This window comes from Nycticebus coucang, chromosome 5 (assembly GCF_027406575.1).
Source record: "Nycticebus coucang isolate mNycCou1 chromosome 5, mNycCou1.pri, whole genome shotgun sequence".
Classification (NCBI taxonomy): Eukaryota; Metazoa; Chordata; class Mammalia; order Primates; family Lorisidae; genus Nycticebus; species Nycticebus coucang.
In genome coordinates this window covers 69,769,842-69,787,227 of record NC_069784.1, presented here as the reverse complement: position 1 = coordinate 69,787,227, position 17,386 = coordinate 69,769,842, and the positions used below count along the sequence as shown (strand labels likewise).

General features: G+C 34.6%; 1 protein-coding gene across 1 annotated transcript; it reads right to left on the bottom strand.

The window, feature by feature from the left end:
• Positions 1–575: 575 nt before the first annotated feature.
• LOC128586331 (small nuclear ribonucleoprotein Sm D2-like) lies at positions 576–949 on the bottom strand. The gene has a single exon (XM_053592050.1). It carries the CDS (start codon positions 918–920, stop codon positions 576–578), a length of 345 nt encoding a protein of 114 aa, XP_053448025.1. The 5' UTR covers positions 921–949.
• Positions 950–17,386: the final 16,437 nt, after the last annotated feature.

Below are 17,386 nucleotides of genomic sequence, written 5' to 3'. Positions count from 1 at the left end.
CTCTTAGGTATATTGTCTCTTTCTCAAGGTAATTTGCATGATTTTCCCTAACTTGACTACACTCTTCTATATAATAACTTTTAGAGTGTCACATTACTAGTCTCTCTTTGAAACTCAATGCTAAATTCTGTGCAGGCAATGTTTTGGCTCATACATTCTATCAATGGAGTACCTGCCATACACTGATAACTCAATAAATATGCTCAGTGAATTAACAGACAGAATCCATCTATTAGGGTGTGTGTGTATACACATATGTGTGTGTGTGTATGCATACATATCTCCAGTTATTTGTTCAATTTATTTTTCTTCCAAGAAACATTTATAATATATATTTTTATGTTCTACATATTTTGTTTCATTTCTTAATACACGTTTTATAATTTCTGTTGCTACTGTAAGTACAATTATTTCTATTTTATTTTCAAATGAATTGTGATTCTTTTGGACTCTAATAGTATTTAGTTATTTATTTATTTAACACTAGGAAAAAACCCACAGGTCTTTATTATTCCCACCACAAAGAGCAGGCCTTCACAGGACGGGGGAGAAAGCTGTTGGCGGGGAAGAGGGCCCTATTTGCCAGCAATAAGTGGGTTCCACAGGACCACAATGACCAAGTCCTCACTCAGGAACATCTTGGAGATGTAGCAATCTTTGTTGACTGGCTTGGACTTCTTACTTTTGGGGACCTCAGTCCACATCTCCTTCACATTCTCCAGCACCATGTTGCAGTGCCTATCAAAGGCCTTCACCGAGCCCAGGAGTTTCTTATTATTGTGGCAATTAATAAGCACTTGGGTGTTGTTCTTGACTGACTGTGTGAGCACAGAGAGGGGACCAGTGTTAAATTCTTCTTCCTCCCGCTTCTGTAGCTCCTCTGGGGTCATCTCACTCTTGGGCTTGTTGAGGAAGCTCATGGTGGTGGCTGTGCTCTCAAGTCACTTCCTTCTCCACGTTGCTTCTGTTTCTCTCCAATAGTATTTTAAATGAATTTTCTTGGAGAGAGATATTTGTTAAAGCTATAGTAACTTCTGCAAATAATAATGATAATTTCCCTCTTTCTTTCAAATATCTGTTTCACTTATAAGTTTTTTATTGATTGTTGTCTATCACTTCCAGAAAAACATGTAATGATGGGGTGATTGTGGCATTCTTATACCTTTAAATACATTTTTTCAGTAAAGTAAACAAACTTACATCACTCTAATAAGTAATACAAAGAAATGGAACTGTTAAATTTCAATTTTATACTTAGGTTGTCAAAAATCCTGCCCTAACTGGTATACTACCATTTTATCTCAGACTATATTATATATTATTTTCTTCAAATGCGTATATTCATAAATTTCCCTTCCTTTTGTATGGATAATACATGGAATTAGTTGATTGTTTCTTAATCTGTATTTTAGCAAGTTCCAGGATAGCACACAAGATTATAGAGTAAAACTGCTTATATTTGAATCCTTGATTTACTTGTTTTGTCACCTAGGAAAGTCATTTGATTTCTCTTTGACTTATATCCTCATCCATAAAATAGTATAAGAATAAAATGAATTAGTCTACATGAAACATTTAAAAATCTTGCAGATTCACAGTGCTGTCATCTAGGATTCTAAATTTGTACAATCACATACAGAAGTTTAGAATGTTAGATACAAAATTATAATATAAGGAAGTCATCATTTCTATCAGTTAAAATTAAATTATATCTATTAAGTATCTAATAAATACTTTTATTTAATTAGTACTGCCTTAATATATATTAATGCCTATAGTAGATCAAAAGCCATGTTAAAAGGATGTATTTTAGTACAACTTCTGCTTATCTTATGAAAGGACAGTTGTAGGTCAATGAACATTATAAATGGTTGTGATTTACTTTTAGTATCTTGAGGACATGAACAGGCTTACAATTTATCAATCAATAAGAATTTTAAGAGCAAGTTAAAAAGATGTGTTTCTTTAATTTCCATAAAAGCCAACAAAGGAAAACATTTAAAAATCAAGATGGAATAATTCAGAGCAGCCATCTCACATGTACTCTCATCCTGAGATCATCTTGAATATGTGAAAAATCTCCCAAATCCAAACAGGCTGACCAGCGTATCCTCACACAACAATCTTTAAACTTTGAAAATGTTATAACCTGATCGTTGTTACTCCTCATGAAATTTTCTGATTATAATTCAGCACCTCACACATCTGTGCTAGGCTGGGATACCAAGAAGGATGAACGTGAGTATTCCAGTTATTCCAGATCCTTGAAAAACAATCACATAACCTTCAAAGTAAAAGTAATATATTCCCTGTTGGCTTAAATCTAAGTCTTTCTTGTGGTTTTCATTGGAAATTAACTTATAAACCTGACTGATTAATATATTTTTGAAGATTAAAGAAACCAAGCCAAATTTTATAATAGCTATTTTGGGTAAACCTAAAATAAATCACTAGGCCTGAAAATATTAAACCAATATTAAAATGTATGTATATTTGTTTATGAACATATGCATTTATAACCAGTTTTACATAATCTCTGCACTATATCAAAATATGCCTTTTCATTCCTAATATGAATAAGAAAATTCTACCAATAAGGGAGTATCCTCCTTTCATGGAAATCTCAGAAGTTAATTTCTCAGAATTAAAGACATTAATAATATGGTTAGGGGTTTTAGTATGTTATGAACATGAGACACGCTTTTTCAGAAATATTATATGAAAAAAAGAAATATCATATGAACAGAATTTTGAAAAAGGAGTTGTTTTAGAACATTTAATAAAAAATCTTATTTTATCTTCTATTCTATTATAAGAAGATACTACCTATAAGGGTTAGGTTTGATCTATTAGAGAAAATGATTATTAGTCAAAAGAAAAAACAATCCTAAAGTTAGGGGAAATTTTAAATCCTAGATAATGATAGATCTAGTAGGTTAAGCAGTTAAGATTTTGGAATGTTTGAAATATACTATTAATGAAAGGAGCTAACATATTTGTAAATAACACTGCTCTGCTATGCAGAAGACATTGAGAATAAACAGTCTTCAAAGATACATGGGACATTTGCAGACAATTATTGCTGCTGGGCTGCAAAGAAAGTGTCACCAATTATTAAATTTCAATTCCATGTTGAATAACATTCTTTGACCATAATATAAAACTAGTAATTCAATAAAAAGTATATGTTCTTGAACTTATAGAGATAAACCATAAAAATGAATGTTATGAAGAGCGAATGAATAAAATACCTCATCAATGTTTATAAACTAATTATGCTGAATAGCAGCATGATGTGAAATTCAATTAAATTAAATTAAAAATTAAAGGCATATTTACATTTATGAATGTGTCTTGAAAAAAAGCAAATATTAGAAATTAATAAGCATCTTTCTAAACATGGTGAAAATTATATTACCAACCCAAAGTATTGGAGAAAACAAAAATTTAAAAAACCTCAAAGATATAACAATTGTCCATAGAAATAATCAAAATAAAATGCTGAATATTTTTCAAAAAAGGTCTTAGTAAAAGAAAACATCAATGATTATTTAACTGATTTATAATTAATAAATATAAAAGAAATGTAGGAAATTAAAAAGATATTTCACAAGCTTGGACTATACTCAACCACAAAATTTTGCAATTTCAAACATTATGAGTTAAGGAATTTGAAAAATATTCAGCATATATGAAAAAGACAAAGGCAATTCTTACACAAAAATACAAACTGGAGAAATGAATTAAGGACATAAATTATTCACAAAAGGAGATAAAGTTAAAATTAAAAAAATTTTAAATGAAAACAATTTAAACAGCATGTCAGCTCTTTGCATAATAGGCAAAATATATAAGATAGAAATAAATGGTGTGATGCTAAGTGTACTTTCTACAAACATTCTTATACATTTAGGAGTTCAAATTAAAACACAGATTATGAAAATTACTTTAGTAAACTACATTAAGGGCTTAGAAAATTTATTTATTTACTTTTATTATTTTTTATTAAATCATAACTCTTTACATTGATGCATTTATGGTGTTCAGGGTACTGCTTCGATATACAATATGAAATGCTTGTTGTATATGGCAAGCATTATGTGTAAGTAACACATCCATCACAATTATACTCATTTCTTAATAGTTTTGAAATGTACCATTGCATCATGCACATTAAGTGAGGTCCCCCCCAGATAACCTCTCTCCTCCTATATTCTCCCTCCCCTCCCCTCTCTTTCCTCTTCCCTTCTACTTTCTGGACTATAGTTATGTTTTGCCATTCATATGACCGTATAGGTGATTATATATTGATTTCATAGTAGTACTGAGTACATTGGATACTTTCCCCCCCATTCTTGAGATACTTTACTAAGAAGACTATGTTCCAGCTCCATCCAGGTAAACGTAAAAGATGTGAAGTCTCCATCTTTTTATGGCTGCAGAGTATTCCATGAGGTACATATACCACAATTTTTTTTTTTTTTATTGTTGGGGATTCATTGAGGGTACAATAAGCAAGGTTACACTGATTGCATTTGTTAGGTAAAGTCCCTCTTGCCATATACCACAATTTGTTAATCCATTCATGGGTTGATGGGCACTAGGGCTATTTCCATGTCTTGGCTATTATAAATTGGGCTGTAATAAACATTCTGGTGCAAATGTCTTTGTTGTAAAATAATTTTTGATCATTTGGGTATATAACTAGTAGAGGAATTGCAGGATAGAACAGTAGGTCTACTTTTAGTTCCTTGAGTGTTCTCCAAACTTTTTTCCAAAAAGGTTGTATTAGCTTGCATTCCCACCAGCAGTGTAGAAGCATTCCCTTCTCTCTGTATCCACGTCAACATCTGTAGTTTTGGGATTTTGTAATGTGGGCTAATATTATTGGAGTTAGATGATATATCAAAGTGGTTTTGATTTGCATTTCTCTGATGATTAAGGACGATGAGCATTTTTTCATGTGTTTGTAGGCCATGTGCCTGTCTTCATCAGAGAAGTTTCTGTTCAAGTCTCTTGCCCACACAGAAATGGGGTTATTTGTTCTTTTCTTATTGATTAGTTTGAGTTCTCTGTAGATTGTAGTTATAAGACCTTTGTTGGAAGCATAAACAACAAAAATCTTTTCCCATTCTGAAGGTTGTCTGTTTGCTTTACTTACTGTGCTCTTGGCTGTGCAAAAGTTTTTCAGTTTGATCAGATCCCAGTAATGTATTTTTGGTGTTGCTTCAATTGCCCTGTGGGGACCTCCTCATAAAATCTTCTCCCAGGTTAATTTCTTCAAGTGTTTTCCCCCACACTCTTTCCTAGTATTTTTATAGTTTCATGTCTTAAGTTTAAATCTTTTATCCAGTGAGAATCAATTTTTGTTAATGGTGAAAGATGGGGGTCCAGTTCTGTCTTCTACAGGCTGCCAGCCAGTTCCCCCAGCACCATTTATTCAATAGGGAGTCTTTCCCCCACAGAATATTTTTGATAGGCTTGTCAAAGATCAAATAATGATAAGTAGTTGTGTTCATCTCTTGGTTCTCTATTCTGTTCCATAATCTACCACTCTGTTTTAGTGCCAGTACCATGCTGTTTTCATCACTATAGATTTAGAGTATAGCCTGAAGTCTGGTAATGTGATACCTCCTGATTTTTTCTAATTTCTGAGTAATGTATTTGCTATTTGAGTTTTTTTCTGATTCCATATAAAATGAAGTTCTTTAAGGTATGACAATGGTGCTTTAATAGGGATTGCATTAAATCTGTAGATTGCTTTGGATAGTATGGACATTTTAACAATGTTGAATCTTCCCAGCCATGAGCATGGTATGTTTTTCCATTTTTTAACATCTTCAGCTATTTCTTTTCTCAGACTTTCATAGTTTTCTTTATAGAGATCTTTCATGTCCTCTGCTAGGTAAATTCTCAGATATTTCATCTTCTTGGCACTATTGTAAAAGGAGTAGATTCCTTGACTGTTTTTTCAGCTTGACTACTGTTGGCATATATAAAAGCTACTGACTGGTAAGTATTGATTTTGTATCCTGAAATGCTGCTGTATTCCTTGCTCATTTCTAAGAGTTTTGAAGTTTGAGTCCCTGGGATTTTCCAGGTATAGAATCATATCATCAGCAAAGAGTGAGAGTTTGATCTCCTCTAATTCTATTTGGATACACTTGATGACCTTTTCTTGCCTGATTGCAATGGCTAAGACTTCCATTACTATGTTGAATAGCAGTGGAGACAGTGGGCATCCTTGCCTTCTTCCTGATCTGAGTAGAAATGTTTTCAATTTTATACCATTCAATATGATATTGGCTGTGGGTTTGCTATAGATGGCATCTATCAGTTTAAGAAATGTCTCTTCTATGCCTATTTTCTTAAGTGTTCTGGTCATAAAAAGGATGCTGTATATTATCAAAGGGTTTTTCTGCATCAATTGAGAAAATCATATGATCTTTGTTTTTATTTTATTCATGTGATGCATCATATTTATAGATTTTCATATGTTGAGCCAACCCTGTAACCCTGGAATAAAACCAACTTGATCATGGTGTATAATTTTTTTGATGTGTTGTTGAATTCTGTTTGCTAAGATCTTATTGAATATTTTAGCATTGATATTTATTAATGATATTTGTCTATAATTTTCTTTCGTTGTTGGATCCTTTCCTGGTTTGGGTATCAGGGTGATATTTGCTTTATAGAATGTGTTGGGAAGTATTCCTTCCTTTTCTATACTTTGAAAAAGGTTGTATAATATAGGTACTAGTTCCTCTTGAAAGGTTGGGTAGAATTCAGATGTGAAGCCATCTGGTCCTGGACTTTTTTTTTTTTTTTTTTTGGTGGTTGGGGGAAGTGTATTTTTGATGCTATTTCAGTGATTGATATAGGTCTATTCAAGATTTCTAATTCTTTCTGGTTGAGTCTAGGAAGGTCACCTGCTTCCAGGTATTGGTCCATTTCCTTCAGATTTTCATATTTCTGGGAATGAAGATTTTTGTAGTAATCATTGAGGATTTTTTTAATTTCTGAAGTGTCTGTTGTTATTTCTTCTTTATTGTTTCTGATAGACAATATTAGAGATTTTACTTTTCTATTTCTGGTTAGGTTGGCCAAAGGTTTATCAATTTTGTTAATCTTTTCAAAAAACCAACTTTTTGTTTCATTGATCTTCTGAATGATTCTTTTGTTTTCAATTTCATTTAATTCTACCCTGATTTTGGTTATTTCTTTTCTTCTGCTGGTTTTAGGGTTGCAATGTTCTTCCTTTTCCAATTGCTTGAGATGATCCATTAAGTTGTTGGCTTCCTCTCTTTCTATTTTCTTAATGAAGGCTTACAAAGCTATAAATGTCCCTCTTAGGACTGCCTTTGCAGTATCCCACAGGTTTTGATAATTTGTGTGTTCCCTATCATTTTTTGTTTTTTACAAAAATTGGTGATTTCCTTCTTAATCTCGTCTATGACCCAGCTATCATTCAGCCTAAGATTATTTAGTTTCCATGACTTTGTTTGAGTATGAGAATTCCTATTGCTGTTGAGTTCAAGTTTTATTCCATGGTGATCTGAGAAGATACAAGGAATAATTTCTATACTTTTAAATTTGCTGAGATTAGACTTGTGTCCTAGGATATGATTTATTTTGGAGGATGACCCATGGGCTGATGAGAAAAATATATATTCAGTTTTATTAGGGTGAAATGTTCTGTAGAAGTCTGTAAAGTCCATTTGTTTTAAGGTCATAGTCTAATATTACTTTGTGTAGTTTCTTCTTGAAGGCTCTATCCAAAATTGTCAAATGGTTGTTAAAATCTCCAACTATTATAGAGCAGGAAGATATCAAGTTGTTCGTATCCATCATTAGGGTCTGCTTTATGAATTGAGGAGCATTTTGGTAGGGTGCATAAATGTTCATTATCAAAATCTCTTCATGTTGGGTGTTTCCCTTAACAAATATGTAGTGACCTTCCTTATCTTTCTTTATCTTTGTTGATTTAAAGTCAATTGTATGTGCTACTAAAATGGCAACCCCTACTTTTTTCTAGTTTCCATTTGCCTGTATTATACAACTCCATCCCTTCACCCTGAGTCTATGTTTATCCTTTAAGGTAAGGTGAAATTCTTGTATACAGCATATATCTGGTCTGAGTTTATATACCCAGTCAGCCAGCCTATACCTCCTTAGAGGACAATTTAAACCATTCACATCAATTAAGATAATTGATAAGTCTGTTTGTGTTTGAGGTGTCATGATTTTCAGATATCCAGTGGATATTTTTAATCCTTTCACCACTGTGGAAGTTGGTTTTTGTTCAAAAATTTCTGAGTGAGTTTACTTTGGAGGTAAAGCATTGCACTGGTTTTGTGGAGGATGGGTCTGAGAATATCCTGAAAAGCTGGTTTAGTTATGGAAAATTTTTTCAACATGTTTATGTCATTAAAGTATTTGATTTCTCCATCACAAATGAAACTCAGTTTAGCTAGATACAGGATCCTGGGCTGGAAATTGTTTTGTTTTAGGAGATTGAAGGTTGATGACCATCTTCTTCTGGCTTGAAATGTTTTGGCTGAGAGATCTGCAGTCATTCTGATACTTCTCCCTTCTCCCTTGTAGTTGATGCTTTTTCTTATGTCTGGGTGCTTACAGAATTTTCTCCTTTGTCTTAACTTTGTCAATGTTAATCACAATGTTTCTAAGAGATGCTTTATTTGTATTGAGTCTTGCTGGGGTTCTGAAACAGTCTGCTATCTGAAGTTCTATATATCTTGCAATGCTTGGGAAATTCTCCTCCAAAATCTCTTGAAGTAGAGCATCTGTATCTTTAGTGCCATCCTCTTCTCCTTTGGGAGTTCCTATAAGACAAATGTTTGATCTTTTAGAGTGATCCCACAACTCTCTCAGGGAATGATCAGTTTGTTCTCCATTTGTCTGCCTCTTTAAGAGTTTGGGAGCATTCAAAAGCTTTTTCTTCAGTTTCAGAGATCCTTTCTTCTGCCTGGTCAAATCTATTATTGAGGGATTCTACTGTATATTGGAGTTCCTCAACTAACTTTCTTGTTTCCTTGAGCTCTGCTATCTGTTTTCTTATTATGTCCATATCTTTGGTGACTTGGGCTCTGAATTAATTAATTTCTTGATACAATTTTAGAAGTACTCTGTGTAATAAAATTTCTATCTTTTCTTACATTCTATTTATTTTATTTACAATCCATATTCTGAATTCGATTTCTGACATTGCTGCCATTTGTCTATGCATGGCATCTTCACTTGCATCTCCTTTGTCATTACTTGGGGGAGTTGATCTACTCTAGTTATTCATGTTGCCAGAGTTATTCTGTTGTGTCTGCAGCATTATTATTTTCCACTACTTGGTTATTAGAACTGGTAGGGTGAGATTGAATTGGGGTTCCAGGTAGTAGAGATAGTCCCATACCAAAGCTGTAGGTTTTGTAATTGTGGCTTATCTCCTACAACCTTACAAGGCCCCTTTCAGAGTTTTGGCCAGAGACTCTGAGGACCTACTTGGTGAGAAAGTGCAAACTAGCTCTGTTTTGATATCAGCCAACCTCTACCCTATCCTAAGAAGCCACAGTATTAGGTTTAAATCTCGACTGTGAAGAGATACAAACAGCTGTGGCACCCTGCCCACCAGTTCTTTTCTGCTACAGAACTTCAGTTCTTCTCCACTACAGAACCTCGGAGGTCAACCTCAGAATGTCCCCGAGTGGACAGCCCCAGACACAGGTTCCAATTAAATTGTCTCAGGCAGTGCAAACCCTGCTCAACAGAGAAGGGTTCAAGGGTCTCCAACAGCACAATTGGAGTCAGGGATCCACACTCTCACCCACCAGACTCAGTTCACTGTTGCCTGCTTCTCTGCTCACAGGCCAAGTTGGAGCCAGGGGCCACACTCCCCTACTCTGGTCTCAGTCCACACCCTTATTGGAATCAGGAGACAACACCCTTGTAATAAGGTCTCAGTCCACAACTAGCAAACCTGTGCTTACAGGCCCAGCAGGGGCTGGGAACCAGCCCTGTCTGCCAAATTCAGTTCACTCCGGGCAGCCATTCTCCCACTGTAGGTGCTGTCGGAGCCAAGGGCTCTGCACCGCATCCCGCCAGACATAGCCCAAACCAAGGGTCAGCACCACTGCTGGCTTGGCATACTCATAACCAGGGGACTACTCCTACTCCCTCTCTTCCCACACCCACTTTCTTCCCACATCCTCTTTCTTTAGTCACAGATTCCATCCTGATGGTTGGCAGTCCACACAATGCCCAGATCTGTCAGGACAAGACCAAACACTCTGTGCTCTGCACAGAACTTCAGATCACCATGCAAGGGGAAAAGGGTGGACTAGGAGTTTGGACTTGTGGGGGAAAATATCTGTTCAATTTTATGCCTGGCAGGGTGATGTTTAGGTTCACAAGTGGGACCGCCCTGGAGAAAGAGACCTGGAGTTTAGTGGCTCTCTCCAGCAAGATAAAATGGGAGGTCTTTTGTTCCTTGCTCATTCCCAGATAGCCTGTGGTAGGCCTCCCGCTTGGAGGAGGGGTCTCCCATCTTCTAGTTGATAGGCTTTGTACCTGAAATTTGTTTTCTTGAATGTTCTTCCTTGGAGTTACAGCTTGTAGAACTTCTTTCTTGGCTCAGTTCCCCACCTTTGGCTTCGTAGAATCTGATTCTGTCCAATTTTTCTTCCTTTCCTCAGGAGCCTCTGCTGAAAGTTGCTACCAGTCGGCCATCTTCCCAGAATTCTCTGTTTTAGGAAATTTAATTACATGTGATTTATACTGGAATTACTTTTGTATTAATCTATTTAACAAAAAAACCCAGAAACTCTTTCTTTTTCTTTTCCTTATTTTCTTTCTTTCTTTTTTTTTTTTTTTTGTTGTTGTTGTTGTTGTTGCTGGGGTCTTGCTGTGTTGCCCAGAGGGAAGCCCAGTGGCTATTCACAGGTGCTATCCTAGCCTAATACAGCCTCCAATTCCTGGCTTCAAGGTAATCCTGCCATTTCAGCCTCTGGACAGAAACTCTTTTAATGATTTATCTACAAAGGAATTTAATTAGATGTTGCTTACAATAATAAGAAGAAAAATTTTAAGTTTAAATATTATCATATTAATAATAGTAAAATTGTTATGATAATAAAGATAATTTTAAGAAATAATAATGAATAATAAAGAGAAATGTTAAATGTTATTAACTCATCAAAATAAGTTATGGGACATGGGTATTATAGCAGACATATGTAAAGAACTATTCATTAATCATCTTTTCTTTCCTCCTTAGAGAGGACCTAGAATTTCCCCCCTTTTCTAGCATTTATATGGTTTCTGTGTCATGGGCATTGATTGGGCTGATTTCCAAATGTATCTAGATGTACAAAAATTAATACAGTGACACCCAGTAGAACAGATAAAAGCCAATCAGTTTCTATACCCTACTCTATAAATGGAAGAGAAGGCATCCTTTGAGGCCAAAATTACAGACGGGAAGAACAGCAACATTAACAAACCTCAGGTACTTGGTGACATGTTTTGCCGATTAAGTCCTAAAAATACTGAATCATCGTGTACTTGATCATTTAACATCTTGTGAAAAAATAGATTTCCTTCTCTTTGAAATAATTATCATTGAAATTCTGATTATTTAATACTATGTCTATCTTAAGTTGTTCAAATAAAGATTTCATTAAGATTTCATTAAAAATCAAATATTCAACTCCCATTGTGATGGGAAAAAATTTAATATATTTTATACACAATTTGATTTCTATACTTACATTAATAGATAAAAAACATTTTTCTAGGAGGTACAAGAACCGAGCAAACACTAATGAGCTTTACTATAGGGGAAATGTTTTTTCAGAACAGAATTTTGCAAAATGGAATCCTGGTATGGAATATTTATTATTATTGATAATTCTCTAGGTGCAATTAAACTTCACCATAGATCAAGGCCAAAAATTATTTTAAAAAATAACACAATTTTTAATGTACACAAATCATATGTTCAATGTTAATTGCACTAAAATTGTACAGTCTTTGTAAAGTAGAAATGTAAATGTAATTTTTGTATGAATCAAATAATGGTTAGTCAGTATCTATAATCAATGTTCAACATATTCTTAATTTGCTGATTTTACTGATAGAAAATAGGAGAGTAAAATTGAACATTCTGTGGGAATAATTTGTGCTCTTATAGAAATAAATAACACAAAATTCTCCTTTAAATGACAACTCATGCAAGTTATTGATGAGTTCAAAAAAAAAAACTTGCCATCAATATGTTTATACAATTTATTTTAGAAAGTTAAATATACCACAAGTATATATGCCAGTATCTGATAATCAGTTTCCTCATCTATAAAATAGAAGTAATTATACTCAGAAGACATTGATGAGGATTAAAGAACAGAATAATTGAGAAGCATTTAAAATACTATCCATTTCTGCACATTTTTAAACTTCACCCTTTACCTTCACTTCATTTTCCATTCTGTTCAATTATAAAGCACAGTGCTGAATTACTCGTGTAATTAATGCAACATCTTGTAATCTTGGTTGCATACAGGTATACATCGTAATGAAATTTTATTTCACTTATAATTAAGAAACTCTCTGGTACCATTTTCTGGGCAGAAACAAGTGGAAAAGCCAGCCCTAGGCACAGGTATGAAAGTCCGGGAAGGTTCTCACCAAGCATATGGACTGGTGGTGCTTCAGTGCCTGAAGTGGTGAGATCAAAAGCACCGTGGATGGCCAATCTCTGGATGACTTCCCCAGATGCTTAAGGTTCTTGAAACAGCTGTTTCAGCACAGGCACAGCAGGCCTCCCATTCCACCCTCTCAAACTGTGGATGTTTTGCAATGTCCCCAGTGGACTTTTTCCCTTTACAAATTGGCCTAGAGATTAGACATGACAATTAGCACTGGAATAAAGACTTAGAGAAAGAAAGAAATTAGCCTGCAACTGAAGGAAAACATGCTGTGCACTAGTAAAACATATGATGTGAATTAAGTCAGAGGATTATAAATAATGAAGCTGGAAGTGATTTTTTGGTTCATATGGCCCATCATCCTAATTACAGATGAGAAATCTGATGATGTATTTTGGTAGGCTGCTCCTGGTCAGCATCTTTAAAATTGCTAAATATGAGTGGTGGGAGAGAAGCACAGACAATTCTGCAGGCTCATTTTGTATATGACCATATTTTGAATCACAATTATCTACTCATAAGATAGAGATTTATATATTCTATCAAAACACAGAAATCATTCCAAACTTCATATCTAAAAAAGAATTCTCTCAAATTTTTATATATTCTATTTTTAATTTATGAATATTTTGATTATAATATAGTGCTTATTAATATTTTATGTGCAGATTCTTGCTAACGTTCTGACCAAATCTCATTTTAATACAAATGTACTGTATCAAAGTAAAAGGTGCTTGATTGAAATATATATCAATTAATTAATTCATCATTCATTTGTTCATATAATCATCAACTGAATATTTCCAAAAAGTTTATTTCTGCTCTGGTGTTGTACATTGAAGATGTAGAAACAGGAAGGTGGCTCCTTAAAGGAGAGCACATGAAACAACTACCAAGAAAACTGGCTCTGGAACCACCTTGTCTAAGGTAGAATTTTTACTTCATTACCATATAGCTAAGAGACCTTCAGCAAGTTATTTAACCTTTGTGACCCTTAGTTTCCTCATCTGTAAAATGTTCATAACATTATCTACTTCATAGGAATTTATGAGGATTAAATGAGGTAAACCATGCATAATTTCAGCACATTGCCTGGAAATTAATAATCATTGGATAAATACTTCATTATACATGACATTAAAATAAACCCTCCTTGTTTAGTGAGAGACACAGAAAATTAACCCACTGCTCAAAAATCATAAGGTAAGGTGTGGAAAAGGTGTGCACCTGTTCTTAAGGGATCTCAGAAATTTAGCACCAAATTTATGATTTGAGGAGAAAGCCATCATTTCTTGAGAGGTTAATTCTTGAGTTAATTATTATAGATTATTTTATCTATACTTACTTGGTGGTGAGTTAAGAATATATGGAGTAGATATCCTAGGTATAATAGTGTATTTGGATTTTAGAATAATTGCTTTAGCAATGACATGGAAGATGGCTTGACCTTACCCTGAAAGCAGATGTCACAAAGATAGTATATTGATGGGTATCAATATATCAAAAACGAAGGACTCTGAATTCCCTTTACCTGGCCCACTCCTTTGGTTATATTTGCAGTGAGCAGCCATGAGGGATGAGGGAATCTCTCCCCCTGGACAATGAGCAGGCATCCCTTCCTGTACTGTGAATATGGTGAACGCTGCGAGCTCAGGGTCCCTCTGAATTAGTACAAACCATCGCATGCGCAGGCATCCGTCACAGGCACTGTCACCCTCAGGGAACTCGAGGGACAGAGGTGGGTGGGGGGAAGCAATGTGAACATTATGCTGACATTCTGGTTACTGCTTTTGGCATAAATAACAAAATCCTTTGCCTCTGACCCAGGAGTCTGATACCTTTTTCACTATTTATGATAACCTATAGATTAGCTTTTCGCCTTGTCTTTATATATTCAACTCCCACTGAGACAAACAGAATACATAACACTCATTTTAATAATCTTGAAACAAAGGACATGCTAAAAATATCGTATGCTCTCATTAAACAAAAGAGCATAGATAGAAGAACGCTGTTTTGAGGCAATGTATAACATAGTTATATAGTCAAATATCACTTAGTTACAACTGATTCCTATCGGTTTTTATCAATTATTTTTACAATTCTGCAAAACTCAAATCTTCTGAAGTGATGATTATTGTTTTATTCTACTTGTCTGAAAAATTTAGTTTGTCTTAAAACTCATATAAGATATAGTTAACTTCAATGAAATGATTATGAATATCTAGGCATGTTAAACTAAAATGTTTTCTATGTCGTTGTTGTTGCAGTTTGGCCAGGGCCAGGCTTGAACCTGCCACCTTCAGTATATAGAACCGGCACCCTACTCACTGAGCCACAGGCGCTGCCCACTAAAATGTTTTCTTACCATATATAAAAGTAAATTAAAGCTGTAATTATATGTGTACATTTTCTAGAAAAGTATTTGGAAGTAAAATAAGTTGAATCTTATTACCTTTTGGAGTACAATAAAATAATATCATTCTAAAGAAGCCAATGCATAGTATTTTAATAAAAATTTGTTCATAAATAACACATTTCTGTAATGCAAGGATCCTGATAATGAAGAGTTAAATGGAAAAACCTAACAAAAGCCTCGACTATATTTTATACAATTGAAAGTATAATTTTTTAATCTTGATTTTATAATTATTAAATCTAAAAAATAAGCCCATTAAATATATAGAAAATTTCATCAGCTGTATAGAATTTAGAAAAGACATTTTAATTTTTTAATTTATGATCACTTTGGTCTTTATAGAAACTGATCAATTTCAATTTTCTTCATATAAATTCCTTTGTCTCTATCCTTGGATAGATCTTAATAAATAAATATTAAGAGCATTTTTGACAAAATTATGTTTGCATTTTTTTAAAAAATTATGTTTTCTTTTGTAGAAACAAAAGAAACCAGCAACTACGCATTACCTCCTGAAGCTATACAGCGGTATATTTCTTTAAAATGAATGTACCAACCTGATTTGCACTGATTTTTTTTCCTTTGATTTTTTTTTACCTGATGCTTTATAAGGTCTAAAAACCACAAAGCTTTGGCTTGAATGGTGCCCAAGCGTAAAGCAGAAAGCACTGAGTTTGATGTGAATCCTACAAAATCAAAAGTCTGCCTGGCCACAAATCCTACATTTTACTGTCTAACTGTGAATTGTAATGGGGACTACTTTCATTCCTTTCATCCAGCGTTTTGAAGGACGTTTGAGGACTTGATTTATAGCTTTGAGGAAGTGAGTCTGGGTGTTAACAAGCAAAGAAGAATTTAAACAACCAATTGCATCTGTTCCTTCAAAGACCTACCTTTGGTACCCAGCGCCCTTACTGAACTCTTTGATTATATGGTTCTACCTAGATTGTATGACCTATGGAAGAAAACTCATCTCAGTCTAGAGTTTTCACCAATGTGGCTTTAGCAGACTTGCTCTATCTTCTAGCATTCTTACATTTTCCAAATATTATGTTATCTAAAGACTGGATTGAAGTTATAATTGAAGCAACTCTCAAATTGTGAGTAAATCATTTAACATGCCCATGCTTAAGATGAAGAGAATATACAAACAGACCTGCGAAGGCTTTCCTCCAGCAGGCAGATTGCGTTGCAAATTTGAGATGGAAGACAGGAATTCATTGTATATACCAGGCGTTTCAGAAATAATCTTACGATTGAGAGTAGAACAGTGACCCTGTCCACTTTGACCCTATGTAATTTGACTTACTAACCTCACATGCCAGTGTCCAGTGTGTGCTAATTACTGGAAAATAGTTTTGAAAACATCTCTTTTGTAAATATCTCCAGAAATGTCTTGCCACTCTGACCAAGGCGCTTGAAACTCTGGTATCCCCACCTCGATTGTCTTATTCTTTCTTCGCCATTCAGTCAATTGTGAACAATTCCCTCCTGAAGTAAAGTAGCAGGAATAAAGCTGGCAAAAGCTCCCACTGCGCTGGGAGAAGAGGTGTGTGCGACGGAGGCAGAGTTAAGGGGCCGCACTGCAGCCCTGAACTCTCCAGCAAAAATTGTCCCGCATGACACACAGGCATCTGTGTGCTGCCAGGTGTCTGTCACTGCCCCAGATTGACAGCATGGGTAGACCTGGCTAAGAGATAAATATTTAAATTGCCAGAGATTGAATTCCAGAAAATAGCAAAGTGCTTGTGTTTAATTTTTTCAATAACAATTTTTCAAACTTCCTCACTGCGGTGAATATAAGAAAGTCCCTCACTTTCTTACATTTTAGAACAAAATATTTGCATCTAGTTGCTTGCAATGTGAATTAACGCTAAGTATTCAATAGGAAAAGTGGTGTGACATTCATTTTTAAATTTCACGCTTCATGTCACTTCACCTCTCTCCTTACTAAATTACATTTGGTCACACTTTCCCCACACAAGATGCTGCAGCAGCTTTACATCTGAAAGAGGGGCGAGTAGCTGGAGAGGTGCAGAGGTGGAGTGCGAAAAAGATTAAAATTTTGTTTACAGTTCTCTAGTTAAAAATATAAAACTGTGGTCCACAAGCCATGATATTTTTAAGAATAATGAGGCTCACGTCTTTAAGAATAGTATCCTGAAAATAGGAATACAAATTCTTGTAATCTTGTGTATATTTCTATTTACACGGAGGATTAGGTCATTCCTTTCGGTTCATTCACATGTAGTCA